This window comes from Apodemus sylvaticus, chromosome 3 (assembly GCF_947179515.1).
Source record: "Apodemus sylvaticus chromosome 3, mApoSyl1.1, whole genome shotgun sequence".
Lineage (NCBI taxonomy): Eukaryota > Metazoa > Chordata > Mammalia > Rodentia > Muridae > Apodemus > Apodemus sylvaticus.
The window spans coordinates 131,083,498-131,105,416 of record NC_067474.1 but is presented as its reverse complement, the minus strand read 5'-3'; the positions used below and the strand labels follow the sequence as shown (position 1 = coordinate 131,105,416).

The window sequence follows — 21,919 nt, the reverse complement described above, 5'->3', positions numbered from 1 at the left end:
CACCTAATGTGAGTTCCGGGATTAAATTCACGATTGTATGACCAGCACTGTACCAACTGAGCTCCCCCCTCAACCCTACATTAATTTTGAAGACAACTCTGGGCTTGGGGCCATCCACCTAACACACACACACACACACACACACACACACACACACACTGTGTTAACCCTTTACAGACCAAACACCATAGGAAGCAGCAGCCAATCACACTTGTCCAAGCAACTAACTGTAAGGCTGCCCCACAGAAACCTGCCCTGACACTCCATCCCAGCATAGGAGAGAGCAGCCATGCTAGTAGCCCCTGGGATAGATATAGGTCGAAGGGAGGTGTCGGCGTTTATTTCCGGAGCAGGACCTCAGCATTGGACACAATTATGCATGAAGTCGACACACAGACTTGTATAGTAAGTAGGATAGTCTCGGAGGTGGCTGACATGCGCAGATGTCACAAAGTCCACTCCACGCACCATGACCTGGTGAGCCAGGCGTGCCTCCACCATACGCTCCACATCCCTGGCTGCGACCACCTTATCAGCTCTAGAGTAGAGGTAGAGCTCAGGCCAGCAGGAGCCTGAGTCCTGCAGCCTGTCGTAGAAGTGGGTGTGGAAAAGGGCAGTGAACGGAGCAAGCAGGAAGTGAAACAAGACGACCACCATGGCGAACGCTGCCAGGAGCAGCAGGCGCAGCACGGCAGGTCGGCGCTCCAGGATAGTTGCCAGGGCTCTCAGGGCCCCTATCAGGTTGCTATCACCAGGACCACTGTCAAAGATGGTGCCCATCACATGCAAATGGCGGAAGCGCTGATGGGTCTGCAGGAGCTCCAGCACGTAGCGGTAGAGCATGACGCCCGCATTGCTGAAGACATGGAAGAGCAGAGGCTCCCGCTCAATCTCATAGTCAAAGAGGAGCTCGAGCAGCTTCTGGGCTACCACACGAAGTGAGGGGATGCCGAAGGACTCGGAGAAGAAGACCATGTGCCAGGGGGCCGTGTATCGGATCACAATGCAGCCCTGGAGAGATGAGAGCACAGGTTAGTCTGTGCAGCCTGGTAGCTCTACTTTCCACAGGGTTCTGTTGTAGCGAGCTTGCCAGCGGCAGGTATAGGTGCCTCCCAGAAGTGGAAGTACACGCAAGGTCTGTTTCTGAAAACCCCGGGCTTCACGCTGTCTAGACTCTTCAGCCTGGAATGGTATTTGAAGCCTGGAGCTGAGAACATGTTTTGGAGACATCTGATTCAACCAGAAGAAAGTATCGTCACTCTGGTTTTCTCTGTGGCTGTCCTCCTAGCTAACACCACTCCAGACCTTGCATAGTTAAGGCCTTGGGGCCCGGGTACATCATGCCACAGCTACTGTGCCTTGCTCATACTTCCTAGACACAAGTAGGCACCCCGAAGAGATCGAGAGATGGCATGCAGGTCCCAGCCTTGACCACCAGAGGGCGCCAATGAGCCAGCTCCACAATGCAGTCCTGTCCCCTTCTCTGTCTCACAGTCCTGAAAACTAGAGTCCACACTGTCAGTATTTGGGGGTCTGACCCTTAATTATATCTGATTCCTGGACTTAGGATCATTTCTCACACTCAACTTGAAATTCCAAACCAGAAAGAGACAGATAAACAGACAGAGACAGAGGGACAGAAAAAACAATGAAAGAAATTCAAAATACAGTTCTTAAATGCTAAAATCTAGGCTTAAGCTCACTTTCAACTTCCATACCCCTCACCGCCTATCTCAAGTGAACCTTTATACCTCTGGCCAGGTCCCCCTAAAGGTCAGTTAGAAAAGGCACCAGACACCACCCTGTCTGGGTCTTAATCCCTCTTATTAATTTGTTCTAGAGCCAAAGAGCCTCTCTGTCAGGAGCATCTGAGTTGGGAAGGCTCTGGGGTCAGACAGGTCTGGGCTTAATTCCTGGCCCCGCCACTTATTAACTGTCTGGGAAAAGAGTAATTTACTTCCTCTTTCTCTGTCTGTGCCGCCATCTATAACTTGGATGACACCCACCTCAAAAGGTTATGGTAGAAGTTAAAAAAGAAATGCATCTCAAGTGACAATGCTGGTACCTGAAGGAACGAGGGGAAACCCCTGAGCTTCCAGCCACGAAGCACTGAAAACTCTGAAGGGGGTTGAAAAGGCCCCACACACTCCGTGACACCTGAGGGAGGCTTTTAGCCTCCCCACCCCCACAGCAGGTGGGTTATACTCTTACATGTCTCCCCTTACAGCTCAGTCTCCTCGGTAAGCCAAAAGTAAGGCCTTCTTTAAATCACAAGAAAGGATGGAGAGGCTTGAGGAACAAAAGAATTAGCTGCAGTGTGTGACCCCGGATTGGACTCCGGGGTTGGACATATCAGCTACGTAAGATGCTTTGGAGACATGCAACTTGGATGTCTGGACATGGACTGTACATGGTACGCAATGAAAACTTACTAACACGCCGAGTCCTAAAAACAGCAGGCAGCAGCCGGGCGGTGGTGGCGCACGCCTGAAATCCCAGCACTCTGGGAGGCAGAGGCAGGCGGATTTCTGAGTTTGAGGCCAGCCTGGTCTACAGAGTGAGTTCCAGGACAGCCAGGGCTATACAGAGAAACCCTGTCTCGAAAAAAAACAAATCCAAAAAACCCAGCAGGCAGCACACAGTAACTGACTAGAACTTTTCAACAAAAGGCACACAGGGAACCTAGATGGACACACTCCTCACAGCGTAAGCAGGCTGCCATTGTTTTCTTTAAGAAAAATAGAGTTTTCCACTGGGACGCTTTCTTCCTTCATGCCCACCTTCTCGTCGCCAGGGGTAAGGCGACCCTTCTCCGAGGTTGTCCCTGCGCCTGCCCTCAGCACCTCTGTCCCCTGCGACCTCCCGCCCACTTTATTCCTCACCCCTTCTGCCCACATAGCCAGAGTCCCGCGAGCCCACTGTCTCCCTCACGGCCATCTTTGCACGGCTCCAGGGCTGCCTGCACCACATAGGTGGTCAGCCTTTGCTCCAGCCCAAAGGTAAAGCAGCCAAGCCTCAAGCTCCCCAGAGCAGCCCAGGTGAGCAGAACCCCGCACCCTGGGCAAGCCCGTGCCGCAGCACTCACCCTTTTGTGGTAGATGGCACTGTACTTGGCCAGGTTCTTGTCCCTGCAGCCACCCCAGCCCAAGAGAATCACCACAGGCTGTTGCTTCCCGGCCTCCTTCGCACCTTGGCTTTTCTCTGAAACACAGATGACAGATGTCAACACCAGAGGCAGCACTGGAGGTTCTGGCTAATCTAGAGCTGTGGGCTGGGAACCGCAGGTGCTTCAGTCTCCATGTGGCCCCACCAGTCCAGCCAGCGCCTTTTCCTAGGCCTGAGGAGGTGCGGTAGCATCACTGGATAAGCCCACATGAGGACACCATATTTTAGTAACTCAAATCTCAAGACAATAAAGTGAAAGCCCTTTCTAGACAATTCACCTTCCAGTTCAGGGAACCATGACCTACCTATGAGCTAAATTAGTTTGCTTTTCTTTCATTTTTAAAAATGACATTTATTTCTTTGTATGGGAGGGGACCCTGGTGGGTGCCAAGATGTGTGAGCCAGGTGGTCAGAGGACAACCTGTCAGAGCTGGATCTCCTGTCATGCATCCTGGGAATCAAACCCAGGTCATTAGACTTAATGGCAAATGTCTTAACCCACTGAGCCATCTCTCCAACTCACTGTTTCTCTATGAGCCAACATGGTGCATGTGTGTATGGTGTATGCGATTGTCCATGTGATGTCATGTGTGTATGGTGTATGAGCTTGTCCATGTGATGTCATGTGTGTATGAGCTTGTCCATGAGATGTCATGTGTGTATGAGCTTGTCCATGTGATGTCATGTGTGTATGAGCTTGTCCATGTGATGTCATGTGTGTATGGTATATGAGCTTGTCCATGTGATGTCATGTGTGTATGAGTTTGCCCATGTGATACCATATGTGTATGGTGTATGTCTTAGTCAAGGTTTCTAATTTCCTGCACAAACATCATAACCAAGAAGCAAGTTGGGGAGGAAAGGGTTTATTCAGCTTACACTTCCACGTTGCAGTTCATCACAAAAGGAAGTCAGGACTGGAACTCAAGCAGGTCAGGAAGCAGGAGCTGATGCAGAGGCCATGGAGGGATGTTTCTTACTGGCTTGCTTCCCCTGGCTTGCTCAGCTTGCTTTCTTATAGAACCCAAGACTACCAGCCCAGGGATGGCACCACCCACAAGGGGCCCTCCATCCTTGATCACTAATTGAGAAAATGCCTTATAGCTGGATCTCATGGAGGCATTTCCTCAACTGAAGTTCCTTTCTCTGTGATAACTCCAGTGGGTATCAAGTTAACACACAAAACCAACCAGTACAATTGACCCCTTGTCAACTTGACACACAAACACATCACTATTAACCCAAACACACCTCAATCCTTACTACTTTCTTATTTATCCCCAAGATCTAAATAATGTTAAAAGTCCCATAGTCTTTACATATTAAAAGTTCAATCTCTTTAAAATGTCCAATATATTTTAAAATTCAAAGTCTTTTAAAAAATTCAGTCTCTTAACTGTGGGCTCCACTAAAATACCTTTTTACTTCAAGAGGGAAAAATATAAGGGCACAGTCACAATCAAAAGCAAAAGCAAACTCTAACTCATGATCTTCTGGGCTCCTCCAAGCACCTGGGTCACTTCTCCAGCTCTGCCCTTTGTAACACACACCTTGTCTTCTAGGCTCCAGCTGCCTGTACTCCACTGCTGCTGCTGTTCTTGGTGGTCATTACATGGCACGGGCATCTCCAAAACACTGTTGTCTTCTGCTGTAACTAGGCTTCACCAATAGCCTCTCATAGGCTCTCTTCATGGTGCCAAGCCTCAACTCCTATGCATGACCCCTTCAGTCCTGGGCCATCAATTGCAACTGAGGCTGCACCTTCACCAATGGCCTCCCGTGGCCTCTCACAGTGCTGAGCCTCAGCTGCTCTTCATGACCCCTTCATATCTTCAAAACCAGAATCACCTGGGTGACTCTTACACATTACCAAGTCCAGTCACAGCACACGGTACAACCTTGGCTTTCTCTGGAACACAGCCTCTGTGCTCTCAGAAAACAGTTCACAGAAGATTTCACCTCAGTGATGCTGGTCTCTTCTTAATCACCACTAATTTCTTAGCTCCAGCTAACCAGCATCAATAGTCCCAGTAATGCAAAGGTTTGCTTTAGTGGTTCTGGTATATTGTTGATCACAGCTGATTCTTCACCCCAGCTAACCAAAACCACAGAATCTTCACAATCAAAAGAGTAACAACCTTGATAAGAGTCGTTAATCTTCCCTCTGAAATTTCACAAGCCAGGCCTCCGTCTTCTGCACTGCTCTCAACATTATCTTCCAACCTCCTACACAACATCCCACAGAGCTCTTAACACCAAATGGATCCTCTAGCCCAAAGTTCCAAAATCCTTCCCTAGTGCTCCCCCAAACACAGTCAGGTTGTCACAGGAATACCCCACTATGCTGGTACCAATTAGTCTTAGTCAGGGTTTCTATTCCTGCACAAAACATCATAAACAAGAAGCAAGTTGGGGAGGAAAGGGTTTATTCAGCTTACACTTCCACACTGCTGTTCATCACTAAAGGAAGTCAGGACTAGAACTCAAGCAAGCCAGTAAGGAACATCCCTCCATGACCTCTGCATCAGCTCCTGCTTCCTGACCTGCTTGAAGTTCCAATCCTGACTTCCTTTAGTGATGAACAGCAGTGTGGAAGTGTAAGCTGAATAAATCCTTTCCTCTCCAACTTGCTTCTTGGTCATGATGCTTGTGCAGGAATAGAAACCCTGACTAAGAAAGTGTATGAGCTTGTCCACATGATGTCATGTGTGTATGGTGTATGAGCTTGTCCATGTGATGCCATATGTATGGTGTATGTGCTTGTTCATGTGATGTCATGTGTGTATGGTGTATGAGCTTGTTCATGTGATGTCATGTGTGTATGGTGTATGTGCTTGTCCATGTGATGCCATGTATGTATGGTGTATGAGCTTGTTCACGTGATGTCATGTGTGTATGGTGTATGTGACTGATTGTCCTTGTGCACTGTGGGAGCTAGAGGTCCACCTGCGTATCTTTCTCAGTCTCTCGCTCCCTAGTTTGTGGAGACAGGCTTTCGGGACACTTGGATTCATCTAGGATGGCCAGCCAGAGCGCTCCAGGATCCAGCCGTCCTGACCTCTCCCTAACCCTGGGATTACAGCTGTGTGAGCTCTGCCCAGTGTTGCTGGGGGCACTGGCGCTTGAACAGCATTACCCATCAGCTCCTTTCCTGTTCCAAAGATGGCTTTAATTTTGTTTTGTTTTTATATTGCTAGGGATCAAGCTGAGGGCCCCACAGAGCTAGCTCTATCACTGAGTCCTCAAGCTTTTACTTCCTCTTCCCTCTTTTTTTTTTTTTGAGACAAGGTCTTACTATAGTCCTAGATGGCCTAGAACCCTATTTAAAAATAAATAAATACTTGTAAACTTACAAAAGTCTCATTTAATGTCTGGAACTGTAGATCAGTGGCAAATACCTTGCCTGGCATGAATAAAGCTGTGGGTTCAATTTCAATTTCTACACGAGCATGCTTGTGGAGGCACATACACACACACACACATGTACGGGTGACACACACACACACTCACATGCATGCACACACACATGCACACACACACATGCACACACACACATGCACACACGTGCACATACACATACACACACTCACACATACATGCATGGACACGCACATGCACGCACACACATACACACACACATGCACACACACGCACATACACACACACACATACACACATGCACACATGTGCACATACACACACTCCCACATACATGCACGCACACACACATACATGCATGCACACACACATACACACACTCACACACACACTCACACACATGCATGCACACACACACACACACCACAAGTCTTGTGAGGGGTTTGGGGATATAGCGCACTTAGCAGTGTTGGCCTAGCATGTGTAAAACTGTAGCTTCAGTCCCAGCACTATGAACCCCGCATGGCAGTATGTGCCCCATACCTCAGCACTTGGGAAGTGAGTCAGAGGTAGCAAGTTTGAGACTAGCCTTGGCCACAGAAGACCCTCTCTCAAAATAAAAAGCTACATGAGCACGTAGCCATTCTTACCCAGCCTATCTATCGTCTATGGCTACCTTCAGATGAAATCTGACTGCCCACAAAAAAAGATCCGTGTCTCACAAAGCCTAAACTATTCCTGTCTATACAGGAAGTTTGCTAGCTGCTGTTCTGCTGTATGGACAGATGGGGAAGGATCTTAGGGGGAACCCGGCCGGGCTTAGGGTGTGGCTCAGCTGACAGACTGCTTGCCTAGCATGCTCAGGGGCCTGGCTTAGAGCCACAGGATCACATAGCGTAAGTTAAGCACGCTGGTGCCACCCAGATAGTCCTAGTCCTCCGGAAGTGGCAGCAGGAGGGTCAGAAGTACAAGGCTATCCTCAGCTAGGGAGTAAAGTCAAGGTTCAAAGCCAGCCTGAGGTAATGAGACACTCTCCCCCTTAATATAAAAAATAATAATAACAAGAGAACTGGGAAAAATGACAGAAGCAGGGACAGGAGGCGGCCTGACTCCAGCCACTTCTCCACTGTGCTGCCAAGAGAACTACAGCCTGGGTTCACGAAGTTTAACCCCGTAACACCACAGGCAGGTGTGCTGTGGGACCCACACTCCACGCCCTGAGCACCTCCAGGGTCAGCCCCACCCCTAGCTGGAAGCATGCCTCCGGCAGTGATGTGCTTAGAACACAAGTCAGCTGCCTGCACCATGCATGTCTGACGAGACCTCCCTAAAACCATCTCTCACCTACCTCATTTGCCCTGAAGGGTGGGTGACACCCCCTCTCGGCGGGGGTGTAGCTAGACAGTCCACCTTTAAAAAGGGCTGATCATGTACCTTTCCAAGGACCAAGCCGCTTGGCTATGCTCAGCTGACACCTGAAATTTATTGATGCTGGTGGTGACCTAGCAACAGTAAATTTCAAGGCTAGTTAAGAAGATGGTAAATATAAATCACTAACCTTTGGACAAAAGGAAGACAACAATTTCCTGTGGAAATTAATGTGATTGAAAAGTTCAATGTTCCTGCTCTCCAGAAACGGCGACTCTGGCCTTCGGAGATTAACGGCCTGCATGCACCCACGGGGCTCTAGGCCAGATGGAACAGAAGCTTCGAGGCCCTCGGTCCCTTGCTGACACCTGCCATCCCTCTAGGGCTCTACTAACTCAGGAGCCTCCAGTCAGGGTCGGTGAGGACCAGCCCAATCTTGTCCGCCTCCAAGCTCAGGCCACTGCAGGCTCCCGGGTTAAGCCAACAACTACCTTCTCCCACCAGATGAATCTCTGAGCTCAAGCTACTGGATTTCACGGCCTTGCCACAAGACAAGGCCAGCCCCTCAGAAACACAGAAAAGGCATTTCTAAACAGAGATTTGAGCAGGTTCTGCAGAGTTTCCAGACTGTCCTTCCAACCCTGGGATGTGTTACTCTGATCAGCTCTGGGATGGGATATCCGTTAACTCCCTTGGCGGGATGATTCTCAAGGTATTTATCTCTATGAAGACCCCAGTGCCCTGGTCATGCTGCAGACTCCCGGAGTCTAAGCACTCCCCTCCTTCTGCTCTTTTTTTTTTTTTAAGATTTTTTTTTTATTTATTATATGCAAGTACACTGTAGCTGTCTTCAGACCAGAAGAGGGCATCAGATCTCATTACAGATGGTTGCTGGGATTTGAACTCAGGACCTTCGGAAGAGCAGTCGGTGCTCTTAACTGCTGAGCCATCTCTCCAGCCCCTCCTTCTGCTTGTAAAGAGGACATGTCTCTCTACTCTCCAGCTCCTGTGCCCAATGTGCACTTCACAGGATGGGGGTCAGGGTGGAAAGGGTGCACATTGCCCCATGTAGTTAATATTAGCTTTTACTTCTTTGTAATGCTGGGATTGGAGCCCAGTGCCGTGGGCATATTAGGCAAGCCTTCTACTACAAACGTTTACCCCTAGCTGTCCCTTTGGAGTCTATACCCAAAAATCCCAAAAAAGTACTATTATTATCATTATTAGTACTACTTTGAAATATGGCTTGAAAGTGACCAAGAAAGGTCTGCCAGAGGAAGTCATGTTTGCCACAGTGGCCTCAAAGGTCCAGTGGGGCATTAAGGCTCGACAGAGGACACGGGAAGGGCAAGGTCGTGATAGCCATCTGGGCCACAGTAGGCAGTCCTTGGACTGGGACCCTGGAGGAGACGGAGAGTATTGGGCAGAAGAGCAGACAGGAGTGAGACTGGAACCCGATTCCACAGCAATAAAGAGCGAATGAAAATCCTGGAACAGGTGTGATCCAGTCTGCTACACACTACTGTGGACTTAAACAACTGTTTGTTTATGTCTAGCTCTCTCCCCTTAACCAGCAGGTTCTGCAACGCAGGAAATGACTTCTACCGAGTTTAGCACCACATGCACAGTGGACAGCGCCATGGCTGGCCTGACTGGTCACGGCCGACTCCAGGCATCTGACTAGGTTGGTGCTCCCAACCCCACCATGCTGTCCTCCGACTGCACTGACAGCATTTTCTGGAGAAGCTAGGCTGCTACTGCAAGGGAGAGGTGGTGGAGGCCTAAACAAGGGCAGTGAGGAAAACAAGAATGAGAGGAGGTGACAGTCACAGGCTGGGAGTGGTGGCATGTGAAGCTTCAGTAGGTCACAGACCTTAGTATAAGAATTAAAACTAGGGACTGGAGAGATGGCTCGGTAATTAGGAGTACTGTCTGCTCCTCCGGAAGACCCGATTTCAGACCAGCCAGAGCTCCACAGTGAGACCCTGTCTCAAATAAAAGAATTAAAACTGCAAATCTTTCGGGCTGGAGAGAGCTCAGCAGTTAGGCACACTGAACGGACCTGGGTTCAATTCCCAGCACCCACGTATCAGCTCACAACCATCTTTAACCCCGGCTCCAGGGGATCCAATGCCCTCTTCTGACCTCTATGGGTGCCGGGCACACGGGTGGTGCACAGACAAACATGTAGGAAAACACCAATACTTATAAAATAAAATATTTTTTTAGAGAGGAGCACATCTCCATGAGCACATCTAAGCAACAGTTTGGGGCCGTGGCGGCAAAGGCAGAGACAACCCTCGAACAGGCGAGCTCGGGCCTCAGCTCAGTACTTGCACAACTTATTTTTATTTTACCTTTGTGAACCGTGGCCTGGCACTTAGAGGCAGGAAGGAGGTGCTGGAGTCCCTGGAATTCCAATTGCAGGCAACTGAGTCTCTAGATGGGCACCCACTACAGAAACTGAGGCTTCTGCACCAGAAACAAGTGTTCTTTTTTGGGGGGGGGGGGATTTGGTTTTGTTTGTTTGTTTGTTTGTTTGTTTTTCGAGACAGGGTTTCTCTGTATAGCCCTGGCTGTCCTGGAAATCACTCTGTAGACCAGGCTGGCCTTGAACTCAGAAATCTGCCTGCCTCTGCCTCCCAGAGTGCTGGGATTACAGGAGTGCACCACCACCATCCCGCACAACAAATGTTCTTAACCTCTAGTCCATCTTTGCAAGCCCAAATTTTATACTTTAAAGGACACTTTCCAAGAAAGGAGGGAAGGAAGGAAGGAAGGAAGGAAGGAAGGAAGGAAGGAAGAAAGAAAGAAAGAAAGAAAGAAAGAAAGAAAGAAAGAAAGAAAGAAAGAAAGAAAGAAAGAAAGAAAGAAAGAAAGAAAGAAAGAAAGAAAAGAGTGGAAGGAGGAGGGAAGCCCATAGACTATAAACCACACTTTGGTATGGTACTTGTACTCAACATATTTTTAAACTTTTACAATCTAAAAACAAAACCCGACATGGTGGGGGGGGGGAGCATGTGCGCACTTCTGTCTGCCCAAGTGGGAGGGAGCTGAGAGAGAGAGAATGTTTCTGTGTATGTGTGATTAGGATATATGTGGTACGCACACTTGGCGTGGGCATACACACAGACACACACACACACACACACACACACACACACACACACACACACGGAAGCCAGGATATCACTCTGTCACTCGACACCTTATTCCCTTGAGGCAGGGCCTCTCAATGAGCCTGGAACAAAGCTGGCAGCAAGAGATCCCCACTGATCCTGGCTCCACCGCCCCCACCCCCGCTCCGCCCCCAGTATAGGGGTTACAGGATCATCTTGCAGGCGTGCGTGCGCATGCGCAGCCTTCCCCAGCTTTTCACATGTGCCGCCATCCTCAGATCATCCTGCTCGTGTAGTTAGCCCTCTTCTCCACTGGTCATGAGTACATGGAAAGTCGTTTAGCCTCACGGTCATTACGGAAATGAAAGTCAAAGCTACAAGAAAACACCACTTTATGCTTATGGGAAGACCGAGAACCAGAGAGTCAGAGGATCGCAAACCCCATAGGAGAAAACAAAGCCTTCATACACTCCTGTAGGAAGGGAAACTAGTACAGTCGGTTTAGAAAACAGCTTGGCGGTTCCTCCCAGAACTGAAACCTACTATAACATAGTAGGCTGGGGCTACAGAGGCTTCCAGGTAGGAACAGGAGACCTGTGAGTTCAAGTACAACCCGGGCTGCCAAGCAAAACTTAGGTTGGCCCGGCATGCACAGCGCAAACTAATGATGGCTAGCTTTATGCCAACTTGAAAGAGAGAACTTCCATTGAGAAAAATGCCTCTATAAGATCCAGCTGTAAGGAATTTTCGCAATTAGCGATGCAAGGGGGAGGGCCCAGCCAGGCCATTGTGGGTGGCGCCATCCTTGGGCTGGTGACTGTGGGCTCCATAGGGCAGCAGGGGAGCAAGCCATGAGGAGCCAGCCAGTGAGCAGGACGCTCCGCGGCCTCCGCATCAGCTCCTGCCTCCAGGAACCTGCCCTGTTTGAGTTCCTGTCCTTTCTTCAATGATAAATAAACCCTTTCCTCCCCAAGCTACTTTGGTCGTGGTGTTTCATCACAGCAGCAGTGACCCTAAGACAAAGACTCTATCTCAAAACAACAAAAATTCATCATCGAGTTACTTATGATCCAATACTTCCGTTCCTAAGATTGGAACTGAAAACAATGGTCCACACAGAAACTTGGATTTCATATTCATAGTACTATGTGAATGTATCCAAACAATGGAATACTATTCAGTCATAAAGAATGAAGTGCTACCCATCCTGTAGTATAGAAGAGCCTTAGAAACACCATGCTAAGTGAAAGCAGCTAGACCTAAAAGGTCATGTATCATATGAGTCCATTTATATCAAACAGCAAAAAGGCAAATCGACAGAGACAGAAGGCAGATTCGTGGTTGTCAAGCGGGGAGGGCCCACTAGTGAGCCTAAGATTTCTTTTCCAGCGTGAACATTTCTAGAATTGGTTCCTACTGATGTTTTCACAATTATGTGAGTATCTAAAAAAAATAATAAATTGCACATTTTAAAAAGATGAATTTTATATGTAAATTACATCTCAACATCATATTTAAAAATAGTAATGGAAAAACCAAACTGCAAAGTACTATCACAAAAGAATATCCTTTAAATGTGCAAATGATCATTTTATACATGGCAAAAACCATCAACTATCCATGGTAAATACTTCTGAATTCGAGGTGATTTGTTTTTTGAGACATGGTCTCACAGCCTTGGACTTGCAGTTGAGAACACCTTGGACTTCTGGCCTGTTTGCCCTCCAACCCCAAATGAGGGACTACAGCTGTGCACCACAGCTGGCTTAGAGAGATTTTTTTTCATGATTTTTTAAACCTGTTTCCTAAAACAAATCTGGAGCTGGGGTGCTCAGGGGTAGAACTTGCCTATCCTGTGTAAGACCCTGGAATACTGCAAAAACAAAAAATGACTTCAAAGCAGAAGGTAGCAATTTCTTGAGGAAAGTTACAATACCATTTCAAAACGACAACAGGGAAGGTGGATCTATCAAAGCAACCCAGGCTGTGTGCTCAGAGATACCCAGAAGCCTCGGGAATGAAGACACATCCTTTCCTACCCTGACACTTCTTGAGCGTGCTACAAAATAACTCAATCTCCAGGCTGCCTGTCATCTGTCAAGGCGTAACAAGACACTAGAAACGCAGAATTACAAATACACCTGCTGTGCAGCAAACAGTTCAAGTCATAAACTAAGGCATAAATTAGATTACATTTATCCCGGGGTGGGGGGAGTGAAGACAGAGAGGGCTCCCTGACGCTGCCCACTTTTAACAGGAAGCTGGGCGCAGAACACACGGAACCCATGTGTTCTTAACCACAAGCAAGGAAATGATTCCCCGATTTCCCAAAAATCCTTTCTAGAGTCTCGCTGCTCCTGTATTTAATCCAAATTATTTTAAATTTAGATTCTGAAATAACATAGTAGAATTGCATCCCATCTAAGAATCTACACCACATAAAGTCATACGTCTAGAATCTACACCATATAAAGTCATACGTCTGTCCACATCTCTTAACTCTGTGACCGTGAAACAGACCTAAGGCACAGTCCTTTACTTTCCAGTTCCTCCATCTGTGAAATGGGACTAACACTGAGAAAACCTCAGCATGATCACAACTGCAGAAGGCTCCTTGGTGTACCGGCTCAGAGGGTTCAGTAAGGGAAATAATTATTTCCTTGTTACATGTCTGCTGTAGAAAAGGCAGAAAATGAGCACCTAATAAATGGGAATCACACTTCCCATTGCCTGCTTCCCTCCGCTCCGCAAATACCATTACCGTCTCTCCCTGTCAGGTTATATATTTTTACACCATTATTTTCAGTGGCTGCAGAGTAGCTGTAGAATGTTTTCACACTTTATGGTGACCAATCTCCTATTATTGGACATGATGTTCCCAGTTTGAGGCTATAATAAAAATACTTCAGCGGACACCCTTGCTTCGTGTGCAGCCTCGCGGTGGCATGCGTTCCCGCAGTCCTTCCTCACAGCAGTCAAAATGTTCACCTTCACGAGCTCTGGGGTGAGTCTCCCAGTTACTGGGAGCAGGATACCTCACATCCCCCAAACGCCTATTTCTCAGCTGTGAAACTCGACTGACTGAGGGTACCCCTCCTACCAGGGTGACAGTGATGATTAAAGACACCATGAAAGGGGGTCCCAGAGGGCCGGCACGAGGATGGGGCACAGCATGGTCACAGTGGAAGATGACAATCATGACAAGCACACTGGGCCCAGACTTCAGATGCAAGGCCTGGAACAGACAGGAATGCAGCAGGCTCTTGGGAAGAGGATTTTTTTGTTTTGTTTTATTTGGGGTTATTTTGGGTTTTTTGTTTTGTTTTGTTTTCTCTTTTGGAGGTGGGGGTTGTTTTGCTCTCTTTGAGATAAGGGTTTCTCTGTGTATCCCTGGCTGTCCTGGAACACACTTTGTAGACAGGCTGGCTTCCAATTCACAGGGATCTACCTGCCTCTGCCTCCCAAGCACACAGAGATTAAAGGTGTGTGCCATCCTCGCCCGGCTGGGGAGGGGTTTTAATTGGCTTGTTAATAGATGAAAGAAAAGGTACGAGAGTCCAGAAATAAAACTTGTGCTTCAACAGCATACTGAAACTGGACCGGGTCACAGAGGTCAGCTTGGCCCTGCACAAAAAGGACGGGAAATACATGAAATGCTCAGTGTTGTGTTTTGTTTTGCTTTTTGATGTTTTTGAGACAGTGTTTCCCTCTGTAGCCCTGGCTGTCCTGGAACTTGTTCTGTAAACCTGGCTGGCCTCTAAGTCAGAGATCCACCTGCCTCTGCCTCCTGAGTGCCAGGGATTAAAGGTGTGTGCTGTCACACCTGGCTATGTTCAGCATTTTTTTAAATAAGTGAGTGGAACGGTCTGGAAAGGTGGCAGTCACGGCAGCCTTTGGGGTGTACAGGAAGGAAGAGGGACAAATATTAACTGTCCCTTCCAGTCGTCCTGCCTTTTCTTCTTCCTTCCTTTTTCTTTTGAGACAGGGTCGTGTTCAAACTAACCTTGAAATTGCAATCCTCCTGCCTCAGCCTCCTCTGTGTGATGCCTCTATACCTGGCCACCTCTTGAGGTTCGTGACTCCGCCATCCCGAGCAGCTTCTCTTAGGCTCCTGTCCTCTGCAGCCCCTCCCTTCTTCGTTCTCCTCCAGTGCCTTCCTTCGACACTTTCTGCCGTTTACCAGGGACCCGGCGGCCCGTGGACACCCCTCTCCTGCAACACAGGCCCCTCGTGACGGTGGGGACCCAGCACTGCTCCCTGGTGCCAGCAATAACTTCCTGAGCTTAAAGACATGGCTACATTACTGAACCCTCGCCAACAAAAGAGAAGGCCCACAATAAAGCCTGAAGCCCTTCAAGTCCCTGTGGTGAAGGCCTTCTGTCACCTCAGAGGATGAGATCCCTGCCTTGAGACTCTCTGTGAATTTTGTGGGGTCAACGGGGTGTGGAAGACAGTCTGCCCAGCCTGCCCCACAGAGCTCAGGGCTCCAAACTACTGCAGCCCCGCCCTGCTGCTCACCTGGCTGTCGACGGCTGCAGAGCTTGGCTCTGTGGCTTGGGTTTCCTATTGGGAGGGAGGCAATTCCCAAAACTAAATATGGCTGAAGGTCCCACACACTTCTTCACTAAACAGTAACCACAAAGGAAGGCCAATCTCTGCCTGGAGCCTTCCAGGACAGTCATTCTGTGTAGCCAAGGCAACCTACTGAGGAGCTCTCTGCAGAGGAGAAGCCAGAGGTTTCAGAGCCCACAGTGCACCTGTTAGGGTTGGGGTTGGGGTTAGGGTGAGTGTGAGGGTGAGTGTGAATGTGAGGGTGAGGTTAGGGTGAGGGTTAGGGTTAGAGTTAGGTTAGGGTGAGTGTGAGGTTGAGGGTGAGGTTAGGGTGAGGGTGAGGGTTAGAGTTGGGGTTAGGGTTGGGCTTAGGGTTGGGGTTGGGCTTAGGGTTGGGGTTAGGGTTGGGGTTGGGGTTAGGGTTAGGGTGAAGGTGAGAGTTAGGGTGAGGGTGAGAGTTAGGGTGAGGGTGAGGGTTAGGGTGAGGGTGAGGGTGAGGGTTAGAGTTAGGGAAACATTCCATGACCTCTGGCTTAGGTCTGGGGTATGCACCAAGAGAGGGAAGCAGAGGAAACCCTTGGAGTCCTGGGGGGACTTCCTCTTGGAGGAAAGCTTTGAGGAAGCAGGAAAGCTGTCCCTTAAGAGGCTTGCTTTCTAGATAGTACCCACATCATTGCAAAACCACCTGCTTCCACATTCCGTCCCTCCAGAAAACCACAGTTCTCTGCAGGGCACCTGAGCATGAATTGCTTGAGATGCCAACCACTAGCCCACGGCAAGGACACAGCCAAAGCTGAACTGAGCAGACGGCCTGCGAGGCTGATGTGGCGCAAGCCCAGGAAGTGCTTTCTAACAATTTCTCCAACAGGCCCAGGTATCTGGGAGAAAGCATCCTGCAGCGTAAAGGGCCCCACAGACATCTTCCAGTTCTAAGTCAGCCCCCTAAAGCGACAACAGGAAGTATGGGGAGGAGACACAAGGACAGAGCAGCCACTCAGGCCAGGCACACGTCATCAGACATCCATCCTACCTCCAGGATTTTAGAGGGTTGTTACTATTTCTATCTGATACAGGAGAAACACATAGCTTAGGGAGAGTCAAGAATAATTCTCTGTGATTTTTGAGGCCAACCTGGTCTACAGAGAGAATTCCAAAACAGCCAGTACTACATAGATAGATGCTATTTCAATAATAGTAATAATAAAGCAATAATATAATAATACCAATGCAATAAGCCAAAGACAGTTCTTATGGGACGTGCCTGGAACATTAGCTACTGGGAAAGATTAAAGGATATTGGTAATTTTGAGCTCATTTGGGCTACAGAGTAAGTTCAAGACTAGTCAGGACAACTGTCATAAAAGGAAGGCTGAGCTGGCGAGATGGCTCAGCAGGGAAAAGCACTTACTGACAAACCACAGGAGCTGAGTTAGCGCTCCAGCCCACCCAGCAGAAAAAGAGAGCCAACTGCTACCAACTGTCCCCTGACCTGTGCACACACAGTATGGTGTGCATGCACACACACAAAGAAATAAATATATAATCAAAGTTAATGAGCTGAGTATGGCATCGTGGTAAAGCACTTGCCTTAGCACGCACGAGGCCCTGCGTTCAATCCCCCAGTCCTGCCTAAATAAATAAAGAAAGAAATAAGACGCCTCTACCCACGTGGGTGGAGAGAGAATCCCTACCCTCCTGGCCATGCAGGATGGAGAACCACCCCTTTGCAGCTGAGGGCTCTGCAAAGACAGAAATAGTAACTGACTTCATCTAATGCTATTGTCAAAATTCTTCAAAAGTCCTTTCACATCTATAAGCCCAATGATCCATCTCTAGGGAGAGACAGATAGTGGCGGCCTTTTGTGTTTTGGGAGATAAGAGGCTGCCCTGTCCTAGACTCCAAGCAAGGAACACACAGTGGGTGGGCGGGGGGGGGGGGGGTGCGGGAAGGGAGGCTGGGAAGGCTCTTGAAGGAAGTGTCCCCTCACTAAACTTAGTGATGAGCTGGGCAAGTGCGGGGCAGTGGACTGGAAACAGACCAAAGGGCAGAAGCAGAGGCCGGCCTGCACTCCAAGCCTCCTCTGCCCCAGTTTCCAAAAGGGTTAACCTTCCATCCTCTGCTCCAACAACTTACACTACTTTACAAGCTAGTAATCTTATGAGGCCTCCCACACATCTTTTTTTAATGATATGGCAGTAGGAGGGGGGGTAAAAACACGTTAATTTTAAACTACTAAGCTCACTTTCATTAGGACCCATGCCAAGTCCTTTACACAAATAATCTCAGTTGTGCAACCAGCAATTTTTCCTCATTTTTGCTCAGGGAAAACTAAAAATCAGACTTGAAAGTTTGCAGAAGGTCATCCAATTACTAAAGGGATAGGATTTCAACACAGTTCGACCCAGCGTAACAGGCCATTCGGTGAACCACTGCCAAGGTGAGCTGAGAAGGGCAGGACTAGGCTTGCTGAGTCCCTTGGCTTTTCTGAGGACCAGAGGCTCCCCCAGGAATCCAATCAGTCTGCAAAGATGAAGGGTCAGCCTAGCCACACTTGCAGATGTGGGAAGGAGTGGGAAGTCCGATCCAAAACAAAAGAATGAACCTCGAGGGGCCTCCAGCTACAAAGGGAAGCAGAACATGGGCCTTGAGAACCTGGCATGGAACAGAAAGACTCTCAGTCGACTGGGGGGCGGGGCGCGGGGGCGGGGCTCTGCGCGCCCCGCAAGCTAATGCCAGCCCTGCGGGACCCCCGAAAGGGGCGGGCCGAGGGAGGGCGGGACCGCAGGACGGGCGGGGCATCGCTGTTAGGCCACCTCCCCAAGCCCCCTCCATACTCTGGCTCCAGCAGGGCTGATCCGGGATCTCGATGCTGTAATCCAGCTCGGCCGAGGCCATGGTGAAGGTGCGGGCCGTCAGCACGGGCCTCCCGCCGGAACTCCCGCAGTTTCACCTCGCGGGGGCCCCGGACGCCGCCGGGCCACGCCCCCTCCCCGCCCACGCCTAGCGCTGCCCAATCCCCGAGCCGCACTCTGTGACCTCCCTGCTTAGCAACCACCGAGTTGCTTCGCGCCTCCCTTGGCACCCACTAGCCCGGCCCTAGCAACCGCGCCCCGCCCCTACGGTCTTTGGGCCCCAGCAATTGGCTGACTCTCTTGATCTTGGATCAAGTATTGGTCAGTGGGGCAGCGCTCTTGGAGCGTCCCCACCCTCCTGTGAAGGTAAGAGTCGGTGGGAGAGTCGAAGTATTATGGGTCTGCAGAGGGCATCTAAGGACTTTGTCTTCTGGTACTTGGTAGAAAACTTGAACTTACCCCTCTAACTACATTACCTCCATCGCCAGCCGTAGTTCCCAGGCTGGAGGCAGAAAAACGAACAAAACAGCGGAAGGCGGCGCGTGCCAACCGGTCCTTCCAAACCTGTGGGTTGAGACTGGTGGCCTGGCTGTGAAGGGGTCTTCAGGTAACGATTTAAGAGATGCCCTATCATGTGTGTGTCCAAGTAGCTTAGATGAGTACAGCTTTCATACGTTTAGTAAATATTTACTACGCTGGGCATAGTGGCGCATGCCTTTAATTCCAACACTCAGGAAGCAAAGGCAGGTGAATCTCTGAGTTCGAGACCAACCTGATCTGTATACAGCTTGACCTCCAGGACAGCAAGGGCTACACAAAGAAACCCTGTCTTGAAAAAAAAAAAAAAACAGAAAAAGAAGAAGCTATGGGAAATGAGTGGGTATGGTGTGTAGGAGACAGAACACAGGGAGGAACGGATTGAGGGCTGATTAATAATGTAAATAAAATCTCGAAGATGGCGCTGGATTTTCAAAGCAGCCAAACAAAGAAGTTGTTAGCAACCTTTGCAAGTGTCATTTCAGTGAACAGAGTCAGTGGCTGGAGAAGGGTGTGGGAGGTGACAGCGTGGTGCTATGTCCCTGTAATCCCAGCATTTGAGAGGCAGGGCCAGGAGTCTCAATGCTTCAAGGTCATCCTCAGCTACATAATGAGTTCCAGGCTAGCCTATGCTACATGAGACTTGTCTTTAAAAAAAGAGAGAGAGAGAGAGATTTCCAACTTGCAAGGCAAGTCATTTTGTCAGCCATTGGCAACCACTAGAAGGTATAGGCTCTTGTTCAGATGAGAGAGATCCAGGGGTAAAAGATAAAATCATAGGGGAAATGGGGTACGTGAAAGAGTATGACCCCAACCTCGGAAAATCTCATTTTAAACGTTTGAGGAGTAACTGGGGAGATGGCTCGGCCAGTAAAGTGTTTCCTGAACTAGCGTGAGGAACCAGCTTAGATTCCCAGGACCCACATAAGAACTGCAAGGTGTGGTGGCACACAGTAACCCCAGAAACTGGGGGGGGGGGCAGAGTCAGGTCCCAGAGACTTGCTGGCCAGTCACTCTACCCAAATCAGCAAGATCCAGATTCAGTGGAAAAGCTCCCCCAAAATATGGTTAGCGATGGTGAGACGGCTGAAGGTGCTCCTGAGGAAGCCTGGTGACCTGCCCTCCATCCCTGAAGTCACATAAAGAAGGGAGGAGAAAGCCAGCTCCACACCATTACCCTTTGACCCTCCACACTTGCACTGTGCCACACGCATGTTCACTCTCACAAATACATCATCCACACAGTAACAATAATGATGCTTTTTAAAGATTTATTTTATGTGAGTACACTGTCGCTCTTTTCAGACACCCCAGAAGAGGGCACTAGATCCCATTACAGATGGTTATGAGCCACCATGTGGTTGCTGGGAATTGAACTCAGGACCTCTGGAAGAGCAGCCAGTGCTCTTAACTGCTGAACCATCACTCCAACCCCATAAATAATATTTTTTAAGAAGAATAAAAAGGTGGAGAGAGATAAAGATACCCAGTGTGCTGGGATCTGGGTGTTGCGCTCTTAGCTACCTCTCCAGCACCATGTGTCCCTGCACACCACCACGCTCCCACCATGGTGAGAACGGACTAAACCTCTGAAACTGTAAGCCAGCCCCAATTAAATTTTCCTTTATAAAAGTTGCCATGGTCATGGTGTCTCTGCACAGCGATAGAACACTGACTAAGACCAAAATTGGTTCCAAGAAGCAGAGTATCTCTGTGCCAGACCTGACCATGCTGCTTATGGGTGGAATGTGGACTATGGGACTTTGGATTAGGAAAGCAGTTGGATACTCTACGCTAGGCTTAATGGAGCACTGCAGGAGGAGTTTGGAAACTAGCCATGCTGAGAGCAGTGGGGATCATACTGGCCCAGGTCAGGAGTCTCCGAGGAGAAGACTATTATGTGTAGCCTAGAGACCCTTCTTGTAATGTTTTGGCAGAGGATATTGCTGCTTTCTGCCTTTGCTGTCCCCAAAGTTGCCCAAGGGTACACTGAAGAGTTTTGGATTTAATGGTGTTGGCAGAGGAGATTTCAAGGCAGCCCAGTAGAGTGTGTCACATCGCAGAACGAAAGGGAGCAAACTGAGCAAGAAAAATAGAAAATGTACAACTGGAGAAGGAGAGGGGCACCCGGCAGTGTGATGGAGCCAAGCCCAGTGCTCAAGGAGATCTTTAAAGATTAAAGAACCGGATGCTAAACAGAATAAAGGGAGTGCTGACTTCAGGAAAGACTTCACCCAGCGAAGCTTCCAACTTGTGAAAAAGAATCTCAGGCAAGCTGAAGCAGTGAAAGAAACCATCAAATCCAGAAAGCCATGGATCTGTACTTGAATGAGGGCCCGTGTGAAGTGGGAACCTAAGGAAAAAAAACAAAAAGAATGGTAATGTATATCCAGTGCCACTGTGTGTTAGAAGTATGTGATCTGCCTTTTGATTTTGATTTTGATTTTATAGGGCTTATAGTTAAGAGCTTGCCTTAAGTCTCAGAAGAGACTTTGAACTTTGGACCTTTTTTAAATTTTTTTTTGGGGGGGAGAGGGTTCTGGGACAGGGTTTCTCTGTGTAGCCCTGGCTGTCCTGGAATTCACTCTGTAGCCAAGGCTGGACTCGAACTCAGAAATCCGCCTGCCTCTGCCTCCCAAGTGCTGGGATTAAAGGCGTGCACCACCACCGCCCAGCCTGAACTTTGGACTTTTAAACAGTGTTGAGACTGTGATAAACTATGCGGATGTTTGAAGTTGGACTGGATGCATTTTTTGTGTTATGATATGGCTACAGGCCTATAGAGGCTAGGGAGTGGGATGTGGTGGTTGAATAAGAATGGCCCTATAGGCTCATAGATTTGACTGTTTGGTCACCAGAGAATGGCACTATTTTTTTTGTTTGTTTGTTTTGCTTTGTGTTTTGTTTTGTTTTGAGACAAGTTTTCTCTGTGTAGTCCTGGCTGTCCT

General features: G+C 48.8%; 1 protein-coding gene across 2 annotated transcripts; it reads right to left on the bottom strand.

Annotated features, from left to right (window-relative positions):
- Positions 1-308: 308 nt before the first annotated feature.
- Positions 309-18,561, bottom strand: Tmem53 (transmembrane protein 53). Of its 2 annotated transcripts, XM_052175635.1 has the most exons (3): positions 18,417-18,561; positions 3,086-3,201; positions 309-1,011 (listed from the first exon to the last, which is right to left on the bottom strand). In XM_052175635.1, the coding sequence occupies exons 1-3, from the start codon at positions 18,475-18,477 to the stop codon at positions 358-360; spliced, it is 831 nt and encodes a 276-aa protein (XP_052031595.1). In that variant the 5' UTR covers positions 18,478-18,561; the 3' UTR covers positions 309-357. The 2 variants fall into 2 exon arrangements, with proteins under 2 accessions (XP_052031595.1, XP_052031596.1); XM_052175636.1 differs by lacking the exon at positions 3,086-3,201 and having other exon boundaries at positions 18,417-18,484.
- Positions 18,562-21,919: the final 3,358 nt, after the last annotated feature.